The following is a 26,171-nucleotide window of genomic DNA, read 5'->3' as shown; positions in this document are numbered from 1 at the left end:
GGGGGGGACGGAGGGAGGGGCAAAGGGGGAGGGAGGGAGGGGCAAGGGGGGAGGGAGGGAGGGGCAAGGGGGGAGGGAGGGAGGGGCAAGGGGGGAGGGAGGGGCACAGAGGGCGGGGCGAGCCTGCGGCGGCAGACGCCTGCATGACGTTGCAGCAGCCTGAGGCGCGCTGTGCGTTCTCCCGGGGGGAGTTGACCCTGGGTTCCGGGACCCTGGCGGTGGCGGGCTGCACAGGCTCCCCGGAAGAGGGGTGTGGAGAGTGACCTGTGCTCACACACAGGCTTCTTGGTGGCGGCAGCAGCAGCCTTAGCGTCTCATGCCCGTCTCTGGGGTCCGCGCTTTTAGCCGCGGCTCGCGCCCGTCTCTGGAGCTCCTTTAAGCAGCGCTCTTAATCTCCTCTCCTCGTACCAGGAAACAAAGAGGTAAGAAAAAGTCTCTTGCCTCTTCGGCAGCTCCAGAGTTTTTCCCGGACTCCCTCCCGGCCAGCCGTGGCGCACTAACCCCCTGCAGTCTGTGTTCACGCCGCCAACCCCAGTCCTCTCCCTGCGCTCCGACCGAAGCCCGAGCCTCAGCTCCCAGCCCCGCCCGCCCCAGCAGGTGAGCAGACAAGCCTCTCGGGCTGGCGAGTGCCGGTCGGCACCGGTCCTCTGTGCGGGAATCTCCCCGCTTTGCCCTCCGCACCCCTGTTGCTGTGCTCTCTGCCGCTGCTCCGAAGCTTTCTCCCTCCTACACCCGCAGTCTCCGCCTGCGAAGGGGCTTCCTAGTGTGTGGAAACATTTCGTCCTTCACAGCTCCCTCCCGCTGGTGCAGGTCCCGTCCCTATCCTTTTGTCTCTGTTTTTTCCTTTTTCTTTTGCCCTACCCAGGTACATGGGGGTTTCTTGCCTTTTGGGAGGTCTGAGGTCTTCTGCCAGCGTTCAGTAGCTGTTCTGTAGGAGTTGTTCCACGTGTAGATGTATTTCTGGTGTATCTGTGGGCAGGAAGGTGATCTCCGCGTCTTACTCTTACGCCATCTTCCCGGAAGCTTCCCACTACATGAATCTTGAAGGAAGGGCCAGGAGTTTTCATGTCTCGGATATGGGATGGAAAGGTAAAGGAAAATGACAATTTCAGGCAGAGAAAAGAGCAGATGTAACATTAGAAAAGTAGGGAAGCCCGTGGGGAGAAGTTCCGCCTGATTGGGGTCGTGTACTGAGACAGAAGTTTGGAGAGGTAAATTTGGGACAGGTTCTAAAGGTTCTTATAAACTAAATTGGCTTTTACATTTTAGATAATAGAGCCAATGTATAGATTTATTCTTTTAGGAAGTCAGTGTTTTTTGGTAGAAACAGCATTGGGGTTACACTGATGACTGACAGCCAGTAAACAGGCCACTGTAATGGTCAAGAAGATGAAGACTGCATTTTTGAGCTAAGGTTGTAGCAATACAGACAGAAGACACATTTTTGATGGAACCTCTGATACTTAGTGACTGGTTGGAATTTTATGACATCCATGAGTGGGGGACACCAGGAAACAACTTTGAGTAGGAAACTGAATGGTCGTGGAATTGACTTGCCTTCTGTTTGCCAAATTCTAAGTTGGGACTTCAGTCCTAGTCTGATGACTTACACAGGAATTTAGACTGATGGGAATCACCATGTTAAACAAGAAGTTACCTAATGCCGCTGACATGACCTGTTACCAAGTGAAGAAGAGTAAATCATGCTTAAATGTCTCCTCATCAGAAAACATTCCCTGACACAGAAGAGCCACCTTGTCACTCTCTAGTCCATCCTGTCCCCTTCCCCAGCTTTTTTTTCATCATCACACATTACCACCCAACATAATAGCTATTTATTACTTGATTTTCCCTCTCCCCACATCAGAAAGTCAACTTCATAAGAAAAGAGACTGCTTTCTTCTCTGTTGGGTTCCAGATCCTGGAACAATGTCTAGCACAGAGTAGTCAATGAGAAACACTTATGGAATGGTGAACAAATATTTGCCATGCAGTGACTTAGTTTTTATTTCATGGAACTGAAACAATGAAGAAGCTTACAAGTTTGAATCACGCTCTGATCGATTCAGTGAATGGTACTTTACCGTCTGATTGGAATTGTGTGTAGGTTGAGTAGCTGATACCCATCACTTCCTCATTCACCTCCCCTGTCCCCCAAAACTGCGTTTCTGCTGCACTGGTCAGTTTTGATGAACTGCCTACCTAAGTTCCTCAGCTCAGAACTTGGAGTTAATTTCTGTCCTTCCATCATATTTGTGACCTTACATAGTTGACGAGTTTTTATGGTTTTATGTTCTTTCCTGGATTGACACTTCTCCATCACCTAGACCAACATCCTGAGATTTTCTGTTCTCTCTCTAACCTCTCACTGTGATTGTCAGTCCTGTTTATTGAAGCATTTCACAAATGTGTTCATATCTTCAGTAACTCCTTCTTGTCTAGAAGAGCAACCTGAACTTTCCAGCCTAAATTTCTAGACTGTTCATTAACTTGATCTCTATTTCATATCAAACAAATTTGATATTTCCCCAACATTGCTTGCAATCACGTCACTCCCAAACTTTTGTAGATCTATTTCTTTTTTGTTATGTAAAGAAGCACAGTGTAGCGTTAAATTCATTCATTTTTTAGCATGTAGCCATACTTCATAATATGGAAATCATGTCTTCAAGTGCAATCTTAATTATTATATGACTAATTAAAAGACCACCTTTTGATGAAAACGTTTCTACATGTACTTCAAAACAACTTTTTAGCACACTTCACTTTAGTTGTGAAGCAAATGAACTTCATATTTCACAGAATTTGTCACAAATTTTGGCTTGGGGTAGGAAGGGGGGAAAGGAGGGAATTCTGCAGAGTATAGAAAACAGACATTTAAAGAGATAATTATTATAAAATATAATCAGTGCAATGATAAAAGTATCAAAACATCCTCTAACACACACACACACACACAGTAGTATCCCTCAAATAATACAGAGAATAAACTAAATTGAAGCAACATTCTTAGCTCATTTATTACATCTTATGCTAAAAACAAAGTGGGTATAGCATAAATCAAACGTTCTAATAAAAATCCACTAAAATAAGTTGTAAAACAATCCAGTCAGAAGTGGACACTCACCTAGAAAATGCAGAAATAAGCAAACCTGTACCAGTTTGTTTCTTCCTAGACATACATCAGCAAGCCATCCTGCAAACACCGGGGTAAGGATTGACGTTCCAATAAAACACAAGTTCAAAATGGCGGCCTGGTAATTGTGATAGCCAAGCTTGACGGTGCAAAAGGGGATCATATTGCAGACGACTTCAAAGAAAGTGAACCTCTCACACAGCTCCACCAGAAGCAAACAGATTCCAACTTGAAATTTTTTCACAGAGTATGATGAAGACAAATAACCAATATGTCTTATAGTTTTCTCCTTCTCAATGCTGTGATTTAAGGGTACTTTCTCATCGGTGTTTTTAAAGCCTGTAACAGACATGACTACCCTCCTTGAAGACTACTTATGCTAGTGGTTTGAACTTGGTGATTTTTCCCCCATTCCTCTAATGAAAAAATAAATAAGATCTTTGCTTTGAATTTCACAACTCCATGCTAAGTTTCATACGTTTTTTTTGCACATTAGTGTTGTTCATTTTGATGATCGAAGAGCACAAGAAAAGAGACATGAGTATTTAAACCGTGGTAGCTCAGTGTAGCCAAATCTGATTTGTTCGTCTAATTACTTAGAGGCTAAATTAGGCTCTTCCTCCAAATTTATATTGAATTACATGAATCCAGTTGAATACGTGTGGAAACTCATCTGCCTCACACTGATAAAGTTTAAATACGGAGGCAGAAGAAGCAGTTTTTCAGGAGAATTTGAGCACTAGATCAAGAAATAATTTGAGTCTAATAATTTCTGATACTTTAATTAAACAAGCCAGAACAGTACCAAGAGATAAAGCGCGAAAGGAAATCTGTTTTGAGGGGGCAGGATATCTTATCATTATTACATTTCTTGTTATTTTTGGTTGGAATTCTGATAAGAAAGCTAATTAGGTAACAAAAGTGCTAGTACATTTAGGTAACAAGCAGAGCTTGCAAGAAAGTAATTTAAGTGCACTAATGAAAAGAGAAAATATTAAACAAAACCCGTCTTCCTTTAAGTTGACCCCAGGCTTGTAGAACAGCCTCTCGGAGGAAATCAGAGTGAAAGGCACTATATGACTCATTATTGGTCAGCAACAGGGGTACAGCAACTATCCTACACATGCTTTGGGGAATATTGGATCTGGTATCACCCTGACCCTTCAGCTGGGTGAATGGATGTTAACATTCTGTTTCGGAAAGCAGAAGAGCACAAATTAAGCTGAAAAAGCAGCCGTATGATAATTCATTCTTTTTTATGACTGACTAATTTCCATTGTGTATATATTATATATACCACATCTTCTTTATCCATTCATCTGTCGATGGACACTTAGGTTGCTTCCGTGTCTTGTCTATTGTAAATAGTGCTTCCATGAACATTGGGATGCAGATATCTTTTCGAATAGGGTTTTTGTCATTTCTGAACATACACCAAGGAGTAGGGTTGCTGGATCATATGGTAACTCTATTTTACTTTTTTAAGGAACCCATATTGTTTTCCATAGTGGCTGCACCAATTTTCATTCCCACCAACAGTGTAGCAGTTCCTTTTCCTCATACCCTCTCCAGCATTTAATATTTGTAGACTTTTTGGTGATGGTCATTCTGACCAGTGTGAGATGATAGCTCATTGTAGTTTTGATTTGCAGTTCTCTAATAATTAGCAGTGTTGAACATCTTTTCATGTGCGTTTTGGCTATCTGTATGTCTTCTTTGGGAAAATGTCTATTTAGATCTTCTGCCCAAGTCAGAGAAAGACAATTATATGATATCACTTATATGTGGAATCTAAAAAAATAATACAAATGAATTTATTCACAAAACAGAAATACACTCACATAGGAACAAACTTATGGTTACCAAAGGGGAAATAAGAGATAAATTTACCAAAGGGATAAATTAGGAGCTTAGGGCTAACAGATACACACTACTATATATAAAATAAACAACAAGGTTTTACTGTATAGCACAGCTATATTCAATAACTTGTAATAACCTATAATAGAAAAGAATCTGTAAAAATATATATGTATAACTGAATAACTTTGCTGTACACCTGAAACACAACATTATAAAAAAATATATACTAAAATTTTTAAAAAAAAGCAGCCGTAAAAGGGAACATTTTAACAGTTAGGGGTTTAGTAGCAAGGACATAGGAAGACAAGGGAATGGAATTATTGGGTCAAAGTCATAATAATTCAAAACATAGGGGGTGAGTATAGGAATGTTATTTTCATGTTGGAGTCGAAAGCAAAAGACTGATAAAAGCTTTTGATGCTAATTCTTATCTTTAACCTGAGAGATTGGGTGCAAAACACTTTGTGTTGACCTCTTCTAAGAGTCTCGTAATGGCGGCTGTTTTCATCCACTCAGCATCACTTCTCCCCCCTTTGGTAACAATGCCCTGTTTTTCCTTTTTATAGAGTGATCATTCAATTTATTATCGAAACTTGGACACGTTTGTGAGTGAAAGTGATGCTACTTATAGTTATTCCTAAAAAACAGATACACACTGGGATTGTCTAGGGCAAACCCCAGCCTGTAGCCATCCTACCTTTGGGGAATGACATCCATCTATACTTGAGATCTCGGTGGGGCTTTCTCCTGGCCAAGGGGATCAGCACATGGTCTAAGATAGTACTTTTGCTGTTTCTCCACAGGAATTTTTATCATAAGTGGAATGACAAGATTAGAAATGGTGGAAGCTGAGTCAGATGGCCTTACCAAAAAGGGATTGCCCACGTGGCCCTGATGGAGAACTCAGTGCCACTATGGTCCTTATCCTTTAAGGAGACATGATTAGTTTTTCCTTCTATAAAGGACTCAATTTCCAATCAATTTTGGTTTAACTTATCCCCATTAGGTTTCTGTGACTTACAAAGAGTCTTCAGTGATACTTTGTTTTTATTTGCTGCAAATGGAAGGGAAAGTTGGTCCCCAGCCACTGGCTGATATATTTAGCCAGTATCTGACAAAGGTCTCCTGCAGTGTGATTTCCCAAGGAGGGCAGCACCGCCTCTTCCTGGGGCCTGGTGATGATTGTGTTTGACTTCTGTGCATCCTTGCCCAAGAACATGACACACGTGGTGGGGACCTGTCGTGTGAGGGTGGTTATTCAGGGACAGCAACAGTATTTGCTGAGTAGTGTTGAAACAATAGCAAAGCACCTCTTTCTTATTGGTATTTCTCAATACCAAGCTCAGAATGAGCTTAAAGGACAAGTTCCAACTTCACTTGAGAAGGATATGCTTAGCAGGATTCACTTGGCAGGATATACTGCATACCATCTTCATCAACACACATGAGCCCTTAAGTGAGAACTTAGGCATACTTTAGCTTTATGCAACCCTATCCTACCCCCAACACCCTCGGGCTTGTTCTCTGCCCCTCCCACTCCGTGCCACCCTTAATAAAGTGATATTTTCCCTCCATTATAGAAACAGGTATGCACATTCGATACAATTTGGAAAATGTCTCAAAATAGAAGAAAAAAACAAACAGTGAATGTTTTTGAAGCATTTCTTTTGATGTTGTCCCCTCATGGCTAGTTTTTATTAGTAGGCTTTAAATATTTAAATTGTATAAAATTACTGTATGTTTTCTACCCCTTTTGTAAGTAATGTTATAAGCACTTTAACATGCCATTGTGAACTTTTTATAAACATGAATTTTTGTGGTTGCGTTAATAGATAGATACATGGCTTACTTAACTATTCCTCCATTTTGGGTTAGTTACATTTGTCTCAGATCAGTTATAAGTCAGTCTTTCTTTAACTTTGGACCATGAAACCACATTTAAAAGAAAAGACAACTTTATCAGCAATACTTTAATGAATATTTGTGCTTAAAGCTTCCCATTCCCGGATTATATCTTTAGGCTAGTTTTTCAGAAACAATATTACTGGGTTGAAGTGTGGGAAAGTTTTTAGACATCTTGATATATAATGTCAAATTACAATGCAAATTTCAGGCATTTTTTAAAATTAAAAAGCCTGTATTATTTTTGGAATGTAAAAACTATACTTATCACTAGAATTTTTCATTGGAAAGACAAAAGTCATGTCAACATGTGGGGTAATAATGTTGACCATACTTGTAGGTATTGAAATATGTATCTTATGTATTAGAAAAAATTAGTCAGAAGCTTATTTGATGACCTAATGACTACCCATGATTTTTACTGAGCACCCAGAACCTGAATGCTTCTGATCCCATAAGGGTTGCACTGGGAACATACCAGAAATGTTAAGCCCTGCTTTTTTTTTTTTTTTTTGGCGGTACGCGGGCCTCCCACTGTTGTGGCCTCTCCCGTTGCGGAGCACAGGCTCCGGACGCGCAAGCTCAGCGGCCATGGCTCACGGGCCTAGCCGCTCCGCGGCATGTGGGACCTTCCCGGACCGGGGCACGAACCCGTGTCCCCTGAATCGGCAGGCGGACTCTCAACCACTGCGCCACCAGGGAAGCCCAAGCCCTGCTTTTAAGGAGGCTATTTTTAACAATGTAGGATTAAAAAAGCATTTCTATAAAATATCTCCAAGTTGATTATGAATTTTGAGAAAACTGTAGTGTCTTCCAAAATGATTTTACAGCGTGTTGCTGTAATACTTTCACATTTTATGTGTACTTACAGGATAATTTTCATAGGTCCTCTAAACACTTAATAAATGTTTTTTTTTTTAGACAATGTTTTTCAAATAAATTTATTTATTTATTTTGGCCGCATTGGGTCTTCGTTGCTATGCATGGGCTTTCTCTCTAGTTGCAGAGAGCGGTGGCTACTCTTCGTTGCGGTGCGCGGGCTTCTCACTGCGGTGGCTTCTCTTGTGGCGGAGCACGGGCTCTAGGGAGACGGGCTTCAGTAGTTACGGCTCGTGGGCTCTAGAGTGCAGGCTCATTAGTTGTGGCGCACGGGCTTAGTTGCTCCGCGGTATGTGGGATCCTGGACAAGGGCTCAAACCCGTGTCCCTGCATTGGCAGGCGGATTCTTAACCACTGCGCCACCAGGGAAGTCCCTTAATAAGTGTTTTTAAGGGAAGATTTTTCTAGCTCAATAATTCTCCGTAAATGTTATGCACAAAGGTCAGTGGAAGATATTTGTTCTTTTAGGCCTGTCGATTCCATTTAATTCCATTGACTATGAGGTTTCGTAGCTGATTTGAAAACAATGTCAAGAACATGGGGATTGGTCTTACTATAATTTAACTATTAAAAACTGTGCATCAAAGACTTGTTGGAGAGCAATTTGTGCTTCGTCATCTGGTTGTAAAGTGGAACTGGAAATGTACACATTGGGCTATGGATTCGTTTTGGGAAACGACATTCTCTGTGTTAACCCCTACTCCTCTATTATAAAGAGGCTCCCGCAGTTGTATAATATCTATACCTCGATCCTTCTGTCAAGTGTGGAGGAGATTTACTTCCGCCCCCCACAGATCATAGCTCATACAGTCCCAAGAACATAAAAAATGTACCATCATTCTCCTTTCTCTGAGGATAACTAAGAATGAAGGCCATTGCACTCCTAAGGGGTTTTTTCTCTACTGTGCAATGATTATTATGAATCTTGCTGCTGCGTTGAAGTCTACATAGAAGGTGTATTTGTATAAAGTAAGTAAGGCGGGAATGAGTTATAGCATGTACACTGTAATAGTTAATCTTCTGTGCCAACTTGGTTGAGCCACTATACCCAGATATTTGGTCAAACATTATTCTGGATGTTTGTGTGACGATGTTTTTGGATGTGATTTATTAATACATTTAAATCAGTAACTTTGAGTAAAGCAGCTTGCTTCATCCAATCAACTGAAGACCTGAGTAGAGCAAAAGGCTAATTCCCCTGGAGGAAGAAGAATTCTCTAGCCGATTGCAGCATCGGCTCTTCCAGATTTTCCAGCAGACTACCTATGGACTCGAACTCTAAATCTTTTCTGAGTCTCCAGCCCGCCAGCCCCCTCGATCAGATTTTAGACCCAACAGATCTCCCTAATCATGTGAGCTAATTCCTTAAAATGAGACTCTTACTATATATTTGCACTTTCTATTGGTTCTCTTTCTCTGGAGAATCCTGACTTCTACAGACACCACCCATAGTGCCCCTGTTTTTCTTCCTGCTTTGACCAAGAACTTAAGAGAAAGACAAGCTTAAGAATAGGGAATCGATAGCTCTCAGTTCTGTATGTTTAACTGAGACATTCTCCTGGGTTCCTGGTAAATGCGTGGACCTCTCCATCTAGGTTTCTACTGAAAAGGCAAACTCGTCACATTCTAAGCTTAACTCATTATCTTCTTTCCAGATCCTTGGTCTCTTGCTCGACTTTCTAGTTCATGACTCAAATATTCAAACTAGACTATGTCTTCGACTCTTTATTTCTTCCTTATCTACCTTTTCCCAGAAAGTTTTTACTGAGTACCTACCATGTGGCAGGTACTATCCTCGACTTTGGGGGCAGGGAGTGCTGTCAATCCAACCTGTTAAATATTTCACAAATCCTTGTTTTTCCTTCACCATTTCTGATTTATGTTAGCTTGAGCTCTTAACCTTTCTCCTTGCACCACTGCTCCAACATCGCCTCCTTCTACGTCAAACCTCAGTCATTTGTACATCACTGTCATCAGTTTGTGTACTCTCTTGCCCCTCTGACTGTCCTGAGTTTTGCCATATTGATACTAATTACTTAATAGTCATTTAAAATGATTTACTTTCAAAAATAAAGTAAGCCTATTTAACAAGGAAATTTAAAATGATTACCGTAAATGGAATCACTTGCCATAAATAGAAGGTAAAGTAAATATTATGCTAATTAAAAATAACAGTTAACATTTATTAAGTGCTTTTTGGGTCATGCTCTGTTCTAAGCATTCATTCACTTATCTTTGAAACCATCTTAGGCGGTAAATACTATTTTTATGAAACCTCTATTATAGTAATGGAAACTAAGGCACAGAATGTAAATAACTTATTCAAGATAATTAATATATAGGAGAGCAGGGACTTGAACCTATGTGACCTGACTCCAGAGCCTACAGTCATAAGATGCTTTTTCTTTTATGTGATAAAAAAAGATTGGAATATAATGCATAAGCAACCACTTTTCACAGGATTCCATGTTATTTAATGCTCAATCCACATATCACCTAAAATCATTTCCAATTCCAAGGTATTGGAAAACACTCCTGTATTTAAATCTCCATAAAGGCCCTGGAGATTTTTTTTAATCTGAATTTGATCAATTTGATCTTCTGCTTAAGGTTTGAGAACAACTCCTTTAGACTATGGAATCACATTACAAATTCTTTCCCGGCACATAGAGCCCTTTATGATCAAGTTCCTGACTTGTAACAAGAATCTCCCCTTGCAGTTCTGCCACGGAGCTGGATCACCTACTCACAGTTGCACAGCTATGGTGTGCTCTTTTATCTCTTCATGCTTTTTCACATGCTATTTCTTTTGCCTGGAATACTTTCATTTTCCATTCACTCAGGGAACCTCTTCATTTTTTAAACTCCAGCATAAGTATCACACTCTCAGTAAAAGTTCGTTTGATTCTCTGGCCATCATTAAAATGTCTACAAATAACAAATGCTGGAGAGGGTGTGGAGAAAAGGGAACCCTCCTACACTGCTGGTGGGAATGTAAATTAGTGCAGCCACTGTGGAGAACAGTATGGAGGTTTCTTTAAAAACTAAAAATAGAACTACCGTATGATCCAGCAGTCTCACTCCTGAGCAGAAAAAATACATATCCAGACAAAATTCTAATATGAAAAGATACATGCACCCCAATGTTCATAGCAGCACTGTTTACAGTAGCCAAGATATGGAAATAAACTAAATGTCCATTTACAGACAGATGAATAAAGATGTGGTGTATATATATACAATGGAATACTACTCAGCCATAAAAAAGAATGTAATAATGCCATTTGCAGCAACATGGATGGACCTAGAGATTATCATACTAAGTGAAGTTAAGTCAGAAAGAGAAAGACAAATACCATATGATATCACTCATATGTGGAATCTAAAATATGATACAAATGAATTTATTTACAAAACAGAAACAGACTCATAGACATAGAAAACAAATTTATGGTTACCAAAGGGAAAAGGGGGAGGGATAAATTAGGAGTTTTGGATTAACAGACACAAACTACTATATATAAAATAGATAAACAACAAAGTCCTACTGTATAGCACAGGGAACTATATTTAATATCCTATAATAAACCATAATGGAAAAGAATATTTGTATGTATAACTGAATCAGTTTGCTGTATACCAGAAACTGACACAACATTGTGAATCAACTATACTGCAATAAAAACAAATTTTTCAAAGTTCTTTTGCATCTCAAAGATAGTCTTCTCTGTGTTCTTAAGACATTGTGTACATCTCTCTTAATACATAGTTTTCAATTAGTTTGCATTTTCTTCACTGACCATGTGTTGAGAGTAGGGGCGGTTTCACGTTTATCTTTATACCCCACTGCCTAGAACAGTGCCTGGAATGTTATTTCAGTTTGTGTCTAGTGTCTGAGAGTGGCTGTGATATACCCAGACACAAATAACATTCACTCGCACAGAGCTCTACAAGAAGTGTTGCTCATTTCGTTTTGTGTGTGTGTGTGTGTGGTACGTGGGCCTCTCACTGTTGTGGCCTCTCCCGTTGCGGAGCACAGGCTCCGGACGCGCAGGCTCAGCAGCCATGGCTCACGGGCCCAGCCGCTCCGCGGCATGTGGGATCTTCCCGGACCGGGGCACGAACCCGTGTCGCCTGCATTGGCAGGCGGACTCTCAACCACTGCGCCACCAGGGAAGCCCTATTTTGTTTTTTTAAATAGCTGAATAGCCTTTATGTTATTTTATTTTTGTATTTGTTCCACTCGCTCCATATCCTTTTATTTTATTTAAAAAAATTTTATTGGAGTATAGTTGTTTTACAATGTTGTGTTAGTTTCTACTGTATAGAAATGTGAATCAACTATACGTATACATATATATCCTCTTTTTTGGATTTCCTTCCCATTTAGGTCACCACAGAGCATTAAATAGAGTTCCTTGTGCTTTACAGTAAGTTCTCATTAGTTATCTATTTTATACATAGTATCAATAGTGTATATATGTCAATCCCCATCTCCCAATTTATCCCACCCCCCTGCTTTCCTCCTTGGTATCCATACATTTGTTCTCTACATCTGTGTCTCTATTCCTGCTTTGCAAATAAGATCATCTATACCATTTTTTTAGATTCCACATATATGCGTTAACATACGATATTTGTTTTTCTCTTTCTGACTTACTTCACTCTGTATGACAGTCTCTGGGTCCATCCACGTATTTTGATTTTAATTTTAATGTTTTGAATCACTTCTTTTTTTATTTCTTGGAGTAAACTAAACAATTTGGCTGTTATTTTTAACACTAGATTATATCTTCACTAAAAGAAAAAAGTAAGCAGATGAATCACATATTATGTTAATCAGTGTGAAGGTAAAACTGATTTCTTGTCATTCACCTCAGTTTGGGGTTTTGCCTGCACCAATTTTAGGGAAGATACGTAGAAGGAAATCATTAACCTCTATAGTACTGGCCTTGAAAACTTAAAATGTTGATGAATGTTAAAGCACCCACTTTTAAACCAATCATTCCCTTAGAATATGAGCTTGGTCATAAACTAACAGATGTGTTTTGAAAGAATGATGGCTTAAGGAAGGCATCTTACCATAGGGTGAGGGAGGATTGGAGATGTGGGTACAGGGGTAGGACTGGTGGCCTCTAATTTTTAAAATTCATCATTTTAGATCAACTAGCACCTAATGTCAAAATTATACAATTTTAAATCCGGAAGAGGACATTTTGGCCAAGCTCCTTGTTTTACAGTGTTTTACACCTGAAGGTCTGAGAGGTGAAGTGATTTGCCTAAGCTAACTTAACTAATTAACAGCCTGTCCTGCAATAAAATTCATGCCCCTTTGTTGCCAGTCCAATTTTATTTCTATAGCATTGTAGTTGGGTAAAAAATCTGTCTTAGAGCTCTGAAGGTTGAGTGTCTTGAAAATTAGAAATTGACCTGGACTTGTAAAGTTTATGCTTAATGAAGTCCATAATATTGTAGAAATGCTTTTAGACCCAGTTCTCCTACTAACTACACACATTTGTACAATAAACTTAACTTCTCAGGACCTCAGTTTCCTTATATGGTGACCAACAGCTTTGGATTACATGATATTTAAGGCGCTGTCTAGTTTTCTGATTCTAATTTCCCTTGCTCAAAACCCTGGAAATTTACAAGAAATATATCCTTTTCACAGTAGTAATAGAATTGCCTTTCTATAAATTTTACTTTTCATATATGTAAACTCTGCACAGGGCATAAGTAAGATTTAACTATTTTAAAAGATGCAATTACCATGGTTATAGCTAGATTTCTATCTTGGTAGTACTGTCCCTGTGGATCCAATTTGAGAGGTGGGAAGGTAAAAAGCAAAGGAAGAGCTACTTATCTCTCTCTCATTCCCTGGACCCAAGAGTTAAAAAATTATCCCTGTCCTTTCAAAATTTATGCAGGAGAAAAAACAGAAAATTTAAAACTATACAATTATAAATGGCACTTTGATTCTGATTTGTTTCTTCAAACTCTGCAAATTTTATTCTGGGGACTTTATTCAAACACATGTAATTACCTAAGCTAAGCAGTTTTTCATTCTTTCAAAGCTCTTGCATTATTGCACCTGTATGACGGCTTTATAATTCAGTAGTAATTGAACAGCAATTATTTTTCATGATGCATGTACGTTTTTATATCAGATTGTTGGCAGATTTTCTTTATGACGATGTCGTGTTCACTAATGAGGAAATTAGAGCGAGTTATCTCATAGAGCGAGATGTCTTTTTCTGACTCTTTTCCTAGCTCTTGATATTGGATTTGAGAAAGTTTTTGAATTGCAAAGCAGCATATACAAATGGGAACAATGTTATCTCTGAATCCATGGAGCACAGGGGCTGTGGTGTAATATTTTATAGGGCTAGTAAGATCCTGTCTATCTTGTCCATGTGATGGACTCTGATACTAAGCTTATATATGCATCTATGTATGTATTTACATTGTAAAAATCTCAAGAGAACAAAGACCAAACCTTTTAAGCTTTTCACAGTGCTTTGCCCAATGTACATCCTCAAATGATAGACTGACAACTAACCTACTCAGTAGTGTGCGTAGGAAAAGAGAGCAGAGGGTTGGCATGATTTTCCAATGAACTGAGGCGCGGAAATCAATCCATCTAGGCCATTTAAGACCAATGAAAATTCAACACTTATTAGGCACATGTTGTGTGTCAGGCACTCTGCTAGAATGCTAGGGATTCAAAGGTGAATAAAGTCATCTTTAATTTTCAATTTCCTCCAGCAAGTATATTATAGATATGCTTTATACATATAACTATGATAAGATTACTTCCTTCATTCAAAAAATATTTATTTTATATCTGTTGTGTGCTAGAAAGCTGCAATAAGTAGGGGGAGCCCAGAGAAAAAGACAGAGATTTGGCCTTCAAGAAATTCATAGTCTGATGGTAGAGACCAAATAAAAATACAATTAGGAAACAGTGACAGTTATTTTCATAGAAATATGCACAGGGCATCATGGAATAACAGGTGAATTGCACCTGAAGGAGATTCTACAGAAGAGACTTTCTGGAAGAGGTAATGCCTCTGTGAAATCTCCAGGTGCAAAGGGTGATCCAGGTCAAGAAGGAAGGGAAGTACATTCTGGGAAGAGGGTGGAGTGGGCCACAGCAGTCCAGCGTGAAACCAAATTGAGAGTCTGAGAACTGCAGATATTTTGATAGTACGAGGGCACAGCGTGAAGAGAAGGAGGGGTGAGAGATGAGTGAGATGGGGCAAAATCGTGGAGGGTCTTGTGTCATGATATAGAGCTTAGATTTTACGCTGAACTCAGTAGAAAGCCACCAGAATTTCCAGCTGTGGGTTGATGGAGTCAGAACTATATTCTAAAGAGCCACAAAGGGCATCTTTCCAGCAGCAATGGGAAGAATGCATAGGAGGCCATAGAAACCGGCTAGTAGAGGCGTGATCCGGGTGATAATGATGACAGCCTATTTATGGGTGTTTTAATGAGGGTAGAAGGCAGAGTACGGATTAGTGAGTCATGAAGGAGGAAAACGTTACAAAAATTTCTGATGGATTTAAATATCTGTGCTAGGGGAGGGAAAATCAATCTTGACTCTCAGGTTTCTGGCTGGAGAAATTCCACAGTGCTATTTGCTGAGACACAGATGAGTGGAAGGGTTCTGTAGCGGGGGGGGGCGGGGGGGGGGTATGTGAGAATGAAGAAGATAATGGACTAAGTTTTGATATATTGCTTTTGAGAAGCCTGAGGGACATACTGAAATAGACGTCCAGAGTATTCATATCTGAAGCGGAGGAGACAAACCTGGACCAGAGCTATAGATTAAGAGTCATGTATTTACCGAGGCTAAAAGGAACCATAAGAGTGGTTGAAGCCATTCAAGGAGGGTGGGGAGAGTAAAACAAAGGCAGAACAAGACAGGTAGAAGGATTTCAATATTTAAGTCAGAAAAAGAGTTGCTTATGTGGGAATGTAGGAAGGAAATGGGAGTGGCAGCTGGGGTGGGATTGCCCAGGAGATTTTGGAAGAACTGAAGAGTCAAATGTCAAGTTAGATAAGAAATAAACTGTACCTATGTAATTTAATAATAAACAAGGTATTGGTATTTTTGATGAGGAACCAGTTTCATTGGCACATTAAGTGCTGTTACTGAACGTGTTTTCAAAGGGCTCAGAGCATGTTCCTTAATGCCTATATAAGACACCTGTATAAGAGGAGGGATTTATTCCCCTGAGGTGAGGGGACAATCAGATGATATTTGAGTTGGCTGTGAAGAAAGTGGGAAGTTGCCTTGTGGAAAAGGTGAAAAAGTGAACTCTACATAGAGAAACAGTGTGAGCAAAACCCTGCAGCCTGGTAAACATGGAGTATTTGGGTCCCTGTGTGGCTGGGTATTCCTGGACTGTCACCCTTCTCAGGCCTCCAGTTTTCCACATGTGCACAACCCCTGTCCCCCAACTGATCAAACTGAAGTAGAATCCAATTGGTAAGGGAGCTTCAGAAACAGAGTTTTCAGAGGTCAATCTCCAGTGATACAGAGCAAAGTGGCAAAAGGCCCGAATGAACCTAAGAAAAAGTAATACTGGAAATGGATAGGAAGAGATAAACGAATAGACATGTCCTAGATATTGATGCCTAAGTGTGCTGATTGGATGGAATGGGCCACGGATACTGGCCCCAGAGGGATGTATGGAAGGTAACTTCATCCCCTCCCTCCCCGGGTCCCCACACACACTTGGGTGAATGACATTTAACTGGGATGGAAAATACGGAAGAAAAAGTACATTTAGCTTGAATTGGGGCATATGGTTGAAGTTACCAAGAAACATTCAGATATTCAGATACAGAAATATGGACATGAGAATATGAGCCATAATGATGGTGACCTGGGAATCATCAATGGGTGGATAATCATTGGAGCCAACAGAATAGATGAGGTCATCCAGAAAAGGTGTGTATAGTGGGAAGAGAAGACCACCAAAGACTCAACCCTGTGGGGACTTGACAATTCTGGATTAGATATTGATCGTATCTGTTTTCCTCAATCTAAATTCTAATGTCATTTTCTCCAAGGGTATCTATGTTAGGTAGGCAAGTGAAGTGGAAAACTGAGCTTATTCTGAATATTAGTAAGCCTTCTAATATTTCTTTTTAAAAAGAACTTCTACTACTCAGAGAAAAAGGAGTTTGGATGGTTTAATTTTTTGTTTCCTTTTGCATTTTTATTCTTTTTAACCACAGTAAAAACCACACTGATGATTTGGGTTGACTCACTTCATTTCATCATCTAATTTCCAAATTCCTCCTTTTGGGGCTTTTGCTTATAGTCATACCCAGTTATTCTTTTTTTTAAAAAAAAAACCTACTTTGTACCTTACTTTGGCCACCTCTACTGAGAGAAATCAGTGACTATTTCCTGAATCTCTTTGTGCTGTGCCAACAGTCCTCATTTAACACCCAGATAGCACAGAACATTTAGTTGTTGCCTTCCCTTACATTTGCAATTCATTCTCTGTGTCAATTCATGTGGTGGATATTATAAAAATTATTTTAAACCTAGTTTAACTTTTCTTTTTTAACGTTTGGCTTATTCATAATTTTATGAGCTATAAATTTTATTGCATTGTGAATTGCCTTTCCCATCTGCAGATAACTCTGAGGAAGTCCTTGGAGAAATTGCTTAGGATGTAGTAAAAAATGAAAAGAAAGGGACTTCTGTTGTGATGTGGTACATGTTAGGCCAAAATGTATCCTTGAGTAGAAAATGACCAGGGGGGAAAGACTTGGGGTCTGTAAATCCAGTTTTATTTGAAGTGTCCACTCTAGCTGAACAGGTAAACTCTGCCCACGACATGCAAAATGAATATGAAATTTAATGCAATTGCATGGTTTGCTGAAACAGGAGCTCTAACAAATCCATATAAAGTCCTTCTCAGCTAAAGATTTCTTCAGTGTGAATTATCCAGTTACGCTGTCAACAAGAACTAAAATAAAGTGAACGTGCAAGTTCCTGTTTTTCTTGTGAAATACTGACTTAGTCTTGGTACGGAGAAAGGCTGGGGTTACTATGGTTGTATCAAATACTTATGGAATGTTTTAGGATTCCCACACTCATATTTTATTATTAAGGCAAAGGCAGAAATATGCAGAAGAAAAATTATATTGATTGGTTTCATGTTGGGCTTGTTTATATTGACAAAGTCTAAATGACTCAAAGGATATTAAAGAACGGCTACAATGAATTGGGGGTTCAAGTTCTTCTGGTTTGTTGATTCAGCACAAATATAATGTTATCCATTCTCTAGCTATTTAAACTTATTGTTTTTATATTTCCAATAATGTGAAAGTATTCCCCTTGAGAGTTTGGAGAGGTCAATATCAGAGTTAAGAAGTAGAAGATACTGCATTTGAGGACTGCTCGTTGGATTAAAACTTCACTCTTTTAATTTTGCTGTCTGGGGCACGTATTTCCACTATGTCCATACACACCAAACATGTCCTCATCGTAGGGCCTTTTCCTCAGCCCTTTCCTCTGTCTAGAATGCTTTTCCCCCAGATAACCACGGATCCACCTTCCTCACCTCCATCAGGGCTTTGCTCTGATACCATCTTCTCAATTAGGCCTACGCTGAGCTTCCTCTTTAAAATTGCTTACTGGTCCCCACTCTACACTCTGGGGACCAACTTGTCCTGGTTTGCCTGGAACTTTCCTGGTTTTAACATTGCAAGTCCCACATCCTAGGAACCCCCTCATCTAATATGCCTTACTCTGCTCAAGTTGTTAATTTATCTATCTATCTATCCATCTACCCACTCCTCTTCATATACACCACACACACACACACACACACACACACACACACACACACACACATTTAATTGAACGTTTCCCTATAGTAGAATTATAACAGCAGGATTTTTGCTCTTCCCCTCCCCCCCCCCACAGAAGCATTCAAGGGCCTCAAAATAGTGCTCAATAAATACTTATTAAATGAATGAAAAAAATTATATGTCAGGGCAGATTAGTAAAAATTAGAAATAGAAAGGCCACGTTAGAGTCTCATCTGTCTGAACAGCTACCAAAATGATGTTTTGATTTTTATCATTTTTCTCGCTCATACAGGTAAGCGCTGAATGAGTCAGAGATTCCAAATGGCAGGAAACGTAATGCCTTATATACTGGTCATTTGAACGGAAAATTGAGATTTATATAATGAAAATGCTGATTTATATCAGAATTGTGCTGCAGGATGATCAGATTGGATAGTAACTTTCAGTCATGCTTCAGTCTGTTAGAGACACTGACAGAAAAATACAGAAAAGAGGAAGAAACGATGGGCCTAACAGAGCATTCGAAAACTAGCTTGGCATCTTATTTGGAAGAAGGCAAGGCACAGTGGGTACTAGAACATTTAGATTCAAATTCAATCAACCAAAACGTACACGTGTAGGTACTTCTACGTGTAGCATACAGATATATGTTATCTAGTAAAAAAAAAAACAAAAATGGAAAACCAAATATGATAGATCTGGATGTGTTATTAAATGACATCAAACCAAGTACTACAAGTAGAAATAAGGATGCGAGCCCAGGAAGGTGGCGTGGTTTACCAGGATTGCTTAGGAACTCAGGATGACTCCCTACAGCTCTTTATGATGGTTTCTTTCAGCCTCTGTCCTGGCTAAGTCTCTTGTTACCTTTCATTATCCTCCCTTCCCCTTTCTCATTTAAGCTTCTGAGGCTTCTTTCACTAGCCTTCACATCCAGTCAATGTCTGTACCCACTTTGCTTTCAGATATTTTTCAGATTGTCTCCTCTTTTCTACCCTTAGTGTTCCTTATTCAGTGTTCCCTCACGATGCCTAGCTGTAATTACTGTAAGAGACTTCCCACAGATCATCCTGTCTCCACTTTGGTGACGTTATAATCCCCTCTCTATTCAGCTGCCGTGATCCTCTGTTTACTGTGTCACTCCCCAGAATGAAGCCCTTGCTCCTTGAGAAGACACAGTGCTCACCGTAATCTGGCCTCTCTCTGTTTCTCAACCTTCAGCAACTTTCTCTGCTTCATCAACACCAAACTACTTACAGTTCCCACCACAACTCTGGCCTTAATTTCTTTCCTCTGGCCCATGCTGTCTCCTATTTCATGAATACTATCTTCTCCAGTTGGCTAAGTTTTATTTGTATTTCAAGATTATGTCAGGTTTCCTGACCTCTAGGAAGCTGTCCCTACACTTCAGTCCATGGAAAATGACATGCTTTTTCTCTGTGCTTCTGTAACACTGTGCTTCAAGATATCACTTATCATTTCTATTTATATCTCTTTTCCCCACTTTGTCCTTCTATCTTGCAGACATGGATGGAGTATTATTCTTTTTCAAACTGATAGCATCTGGCAAAGTACTTGGTGATAAAACTGTTTTTTGAATGATTGAATAAATGAATGAACAAATGCTTATATGACCTCACTGTTACCAGCACTGCACCAATGGACATACCCAAGTCATTTACTGATCAGCAAACAACTTCCTTTAACTCTTTTCAAGGTTATCTCTTTTGTTTCTCTCATGGAGAATCCTCTTTTACTTCAACATCTGACAAATGAGTCACACTCAGCTGTAATGAAATTTTCCTTCCACTGCCAATCCTCTGTTCCTGATGGAAGGATCCATGTTAAAACTTTTTATTTTATTCCCTTTGGACTATTGTAATGGTCTTTTGGCTGGTGTCCCAGCACACGTAATTAACAGACTTCAGTTGATATGAAATGTTGCTGCTAGAATCCAACCCAACACTGGATCAAATAAGCACATAACTGTGTTTTTCGTGTCATCAAAATTAGAGATGGAAAATTATTATTAGTTCCACATAGACCCTGTTCCTCTGGGGAGTTGAGGCAAAATTGCTCCCCTCTGGTGTTTTGTCCACTAAGTTTAAGTGAATCAAGCAACAGGTCGTCTACTATTTCCCTTGGGAGATTCTTTCACTGTCAAATAGAAGTGATTAAAAAAAAGAAGAAAAAAAGAGAAGAAAAAAACCTCTTCAACCTATATTAGGTTTTCTTGACTGTTTTCTTTCTAGCCTCTGCTCAGTGGAATTCTGAAGCATCTATACATGATGGAGTGTATTCTTTGGCCAAAAGGTTTATTTTCCTCTGTGATTCTCATTGAAGGCATTGCCTTTATAATGACCCATTTAATCCCAGTCACTTGGAAATGAGTTAAATGCTACCTCCTTCACACAATCTAAATCTTTCAATGCAAGTTATTTGTGTAATCCCTGCACGTGCTAATGTATACACCTCAATCTGATGACATAGACATCAGGTCCAAACAAATGATTTCAGGGGCCTAGGAGCGAATTACTGTATTGATCTATTAAACAGACCTAAAATGCTTGTTTGGATTTGGAAGTCATTTGCAATCAGCAGCATTTTAGTGAAAGACATAGGCTGTGAAGGACTTAGAAGGAGGAGGCAAAAGCCATGTTGCCTGACTACCCCTAGGGATTGGTATTCCAAGAAGTTTTCCAAAAGGCTTTCACTACTGACAGGCTTTACTGTGGCTTGATGTCAGTTTCTCCATTAAGATCATCCTTGATATTAGATTATGGTGTCAGGGAGGAAGAAATTTTACTCTGCCTCTCTAGGTTCTTCTGATTGGTCTAAAGATTAAATTGATATGAGACAGATTAACAAGAGAAAATCAAAGGTTTAATAACATGTATACCTGAGACCGACCCAAGAAAACTAACTCACCAGAGTGGCAGAAGACTTCACCTTGAGTACCATTTTCAGCTAAAGACAGAAGAGGATGTTGGGGGCAGTGGTTTGGGACCTCAAAGGGGAGGAAGGCAATTCACATGGAGATGGAAAAGCAGGTGTTTTCAAATGTTCCGTGGGCCATGCAGAGATCATGGGACACAGAGAGGAATTTTAACAAACAGGCTTTGCTAGATTCCTCCCTGTCTATGCACCTAGTTCATACTATAGTTATCCATGGTGACATCTCCCTTCCTGTAACAGGTCCTCTGTTTGCATTCTTTTAGGCAGTTAGAGGGAAGGTCAACATTTCTTCCTGAGTCTTTTGGGCCTTAAAAATAATTGGCCTAAATTAATCCTCATGCCAAAGAAACACAATTTGGGGTGCCAAAATTTCGTCCCCTACAGTGGGGAGAGGGGAGAATTTTCCTATTCTACTTTTTCACAGTTACATACTACATTGATTAGGGAGGATTTAACACAGGGGAAAGAAAACTTGCTGGGATTTGAAGCCAGATGGACTTCCATTCAAATACCGATTCTTCTACCTTGTAGCTGTGAAACATTTAAAAAGTTATTTGCCTTTCTAAATCCCTGATTTCTCATTTATAAATTGGGAATAATAATATGATACTCATATGACTGCTGTGGGGATTAAATGAAATAATGTATGTAGTATGAGTTGGCATATGGTAGACACTCAATAAAATTTTGGTTTATATCTCCCCTTCTCTTTTCTGAAGACGACTACTCTACTACACAAATCAATGAGGGTGTGTTGGAAAATGTAGATGAACATCTGGTATGAATTTAACATGCATTTTATGGAGATAGGAAATCAAGGTATACTGTATGCTTAATTATTAATAAAATACCATAAATGACAATAAATAAAAAGTTCTATGTAAGTTCAAGATGCTACTGCCACTAATATTTTTATCCATTTAGTGATTGGTCACATCCCTTAAGAGCTCTCCCTTGACCTATAAAATGCTTTAAGCTTTTTTTCCAAAGTGTCTTTCTATATCCTCAAATATTATTTGGGGCACCTCGATCTTGCCTGTTTGTGTCAATAGTATACGAATGTGTCATACTAAAAAGTTATTTCATATATTCTGGAAGCCTTTTTTCTCCCTCTTGTTTACAATCAATTGGTCAATAATATTCTTGAAGTTCTTAGAGCAAGCAAAGTGTGATGTGTGTGTGTGTGTGTGTGTGTGTGTGTGTGTGTGTGTGTGTGTTATGTGTGGGCAGAAGTATTGAGCAAAAAGTGAAAGAAGCTTTATGCCATTTGAATGGATCCAGTCTCCCAAGCTTCCATCATTTTCCAGGCTAACTTTTGAGGTCCCAAAGCTTTATCATTTGTCTCGTATGACTGTACATCTTACTTTGTTGCCTAAGTAACAAAGGCAGTGGAGTCTTTGGATTCAGGATGTAGATGTGATATGAAGGTTGAACAGGAGGATGCCAGCCTCACGGGTGGATTTCTTGCTAGCCCTGGCTAAACCTGCAGGAAGCCAGCTTGATCGAGGTCCTGTAGGAACCCAGGAGAAGATGAGGTGCTACAAAGATTGCAGTCTTGAACAGACTAGCTGTAAAAAAGTTGGTGTTGACAAGGATTTCTAGATTGTGTTTCAAGCTATGTTATGATTCAGTAAAAATAATCCAATCTTTTTTTACTCTCTGATTTGTTTTTCCAAAAATATGTTCTTTGTTGCCTTAGCATTTGAGCTGTGTATTATGTTTTGAGAGATTTTCTAATTTTTAAAAATAACTGTTTATGAGACAGATCAAAATCAAACATGGTTGAAAAAAATAGTTCCTAAAGGCAGATGGTTAACTTATTTCTATCTAGAACTACGCTCTAGTCCCATTAAAAGAAGCGCCAGAGCAGTATTAATTTGGTTATTTTTACATAAATCTGCATTAATATCCAAGAGACCCTACTCCAGATGTGCAAAATAAAGTAGCATTAATTAATTAGTGCTACCTTTGTCAACTATATTCAAGCCCAAGATTCAAAGCAGGAGGTGGCTGGAAAACACAACAGGTATTTAAACCAATCAGTGCTGATTCATGCTTGGAGGAGACAAAAAAAAAATCTCCCAGATCTGCTCTTCTTTTTTTTTTTTTAAGTAGATCTTTATTGGAGTATAATTGCTTCACAATACTGTGTTAGTTTCTGTTGCACGACAAAGCGAATCAGCCATATGCACACACATGTCCCCATATGCCCTCCCTCCCATCCTCCCTATCCCACCCCTCTAGGTGGTCACAAAGCACCGAGCCGATCTCCCTTTGCTATGCTGCTGCTTCCCACCAGCCAACTATTTTACATTCCGTAGTGTATATATGTCGATGCTACTCTCACTTCGTCCCAGCTTTGCCCTCCCACACCATGTCCTCAAGCCCATTTTCTATGTCTACCTCTTTATTCCTGCCTTGCAACTAGGTTCATCAGTACCATTTAAATTTTTTTTTAGATTCCATATGTATGCGTTAGCATATGGTATTTGTTTTTCTCTTTCTGACTTACTTCACTTTGTAAGACAGACTCTAGGTCCATCCACCTCACTACTAATAACTCAATTGCGTTTCTTTTTATGGCTGAGTAACATTCCATTGTATATATGTGCCACATATTCTTTATCCATTCATCTGTCAATGGATATTTACTTAGGATCCATGTCCTGGCCATTGTAAATAGTGCTGCGATGAACACTGTGGTATGTCTCTTTTTGAATTATTGTTTTCTCAGGGTATATGCCCAGTAGTGGGATTGCTGGGTCATATGGTAGTTCTATTTTTAGTTTTTTAAGGAACGTCCGTACTGTTTTCCATAGTGGTTGTATCAATTTACATTCCCACCAACAGTGCGGGAGGGTTCCCTTTTCACCACACCCTTTCCAGCATTTTTTGTTTCTAGATTTTTTAGGTCTAGATAATGACCATTCTGACCACTGTGAGGTTATACCTCATTGTAGTTTTGATTTGCATTTCTCTAATAATTAGTGATGTTGAGCATCTTTTCATGTGCCTCTTGGCCATCTGTATATCTTCCTTGGTGAAATTTCTATTTAGGTCTTCTGCCCATTTTTTAACTGGATTGTTTGTTATTTTGATATTGGGCTCCATGGGCTGTTTGTATATTTTGGAGATTAATCCTTTGTCTGTTGTTTCATTTGCAAATATTTTCTCACATTCTGAGGGTTGTCTTTTTGTCTTGTTTATGGTTTCCTTTGCTGTGCAAAAGCTTTTAAGTTTCATTAGGTCCCATTTGTTTATTTTTGTTTTTATTTCCATTTCTCTAGGAGGTAAGTCAAAAAGGATCTTGTTGTGATTTATGTCATAGAGTGTTCTGCCTATGTTTTCCTCTAAGAGTTTTATAGTGTCCAGTCTTACATTTAGGTCTTTAATCCATTTTGAGTTTATTTTTGTGTATGGTGTTAGGGAGTGTTCTAATTTCATTCTTTTACATGTAGCTGTCCAGTTTTCCCAGCACCACTTACTGAAGAAGCTGTCTTTTCTCCACTGTGTATCCTTGCCTCCTTTGTCATAGACTAGTTGACCATAGGTGCATGGGTTTATCTCTGGGCTTTCGATCCTGTTTCATTGATTTATATTTTGGTTTTTGTGCTGGTACCATATTGTCTTGTTTACTGTAGCTTTGTAGTATAGTCTGAAGTCAGGGCGTCTGATTCCTCCAGCTCCATTTTTTTCCCTCAAGATTGCTTTGGCTATTTGGGGTCTTTTGTGTCTCCATACAAATTTTAAGATTGTTCTAGTTCTGTAAAAAATGTCACTGGTAATTTGCTAGGGATTGCACTGAATCTGTAGATTGCTTTGGGTAGTATAGTCATTTTCACAATATTGATTCTTCCAATCCAAGAACATGGTATATCTCTCCGTCTGTTGGTATCATCTTTGATTTCTTTCATCAGTGTCTTACAGTTTTTCTGAGTACAGGTATTTTACCTCCTTAGGTATGTTTATTCCTAGGTATTTTATTCTTTTTGTTGTAATGGTGAATGGGAATGTTTCCTTAATTTCTCTTTCTTTCATTGTTAATGTATAGGAATGCAAAAGATTTCTGTGCATTAAATTTGTATCCTTACCAAATTCATTGGTTAGTTCTAGTAGTTTTCTGGTGGCATCTTTAGGACTTTCCATGTATAGTATCATGTCATTGGCAAGCAGTGTCAGCTTTACTTCTTATTTTCCACTTTGTATTCCTTTTATTTCTTTTTCTTCTCTGATTGCTATGGCTAGGACTTCCAAAACTATGTTGAATAAGAGGGGCGAGAGTGGACATCCTTGTGTTGTTCCTGATCTTAGTGGAAATGCTTTCAGTTTTTCACCATCGAGAACGATGTTGGTTGCGGGTTTGTCATATATGGCCTTTATTATGTTTAGGTAGGTTCCCTCTATGCCTATTTTCTGGGAGTTTTTTTCATGAATGAGTGTTGAATTTTGTCAAAAGCTTTTTCTGCATCTATTGAGATGATCATATGGTTTTTATTCTTCAATTTGTTAATATGATGTGTCACATTGATTGATTTGCATATATTGAAGAATCCTTGCATCCCTGGGATACATCCCACTTGATCATGGTGTACGATCC

At 39.2% G+C, this 26,171-nt stretch overlaps 1 protein-coding gene across 1 annotated transcript in view; it reads right to left on the bottom strand.

Annotated features, from left to right (window-relative positions):
* Positions 1-3,488, bottom strand: part of SLC15A5 (solute carrier family 15 member 5) — a 90,764-nt gene extending 87,276 nt beyond the window's left edge. Inside the window, 1 exon segment of the mRNA XM_060164420.1 lies at positions 3,128-3,488. Coding sequence (XP_060020403.1) covers positions 3,128-3,488 — 361 coding nt within the window.
* Between the last annotated feature and the right edge of the window lie 22,683 nt (positions 3,489-26,171).

This window comes from Lagenorhynchus albirostris, chromosome 11 (assembly GCF_949774975.1).
Source record: "Lagenorhynchus albirostris chromosome 11, mLagAlb1.1, whole genome shotgun sequence".
NCBI classification, from domain to species: domain Eukaryota; kingdom Metazoa; phylum Chordata; class Mammalia; order Artiodactyla; family Delphinidae; genus Lagenorhynchus; species Lagenorhynchus albirostris.
This window is presented reverse-complemented; position numbering and strand designations above follow the sequence as displayed.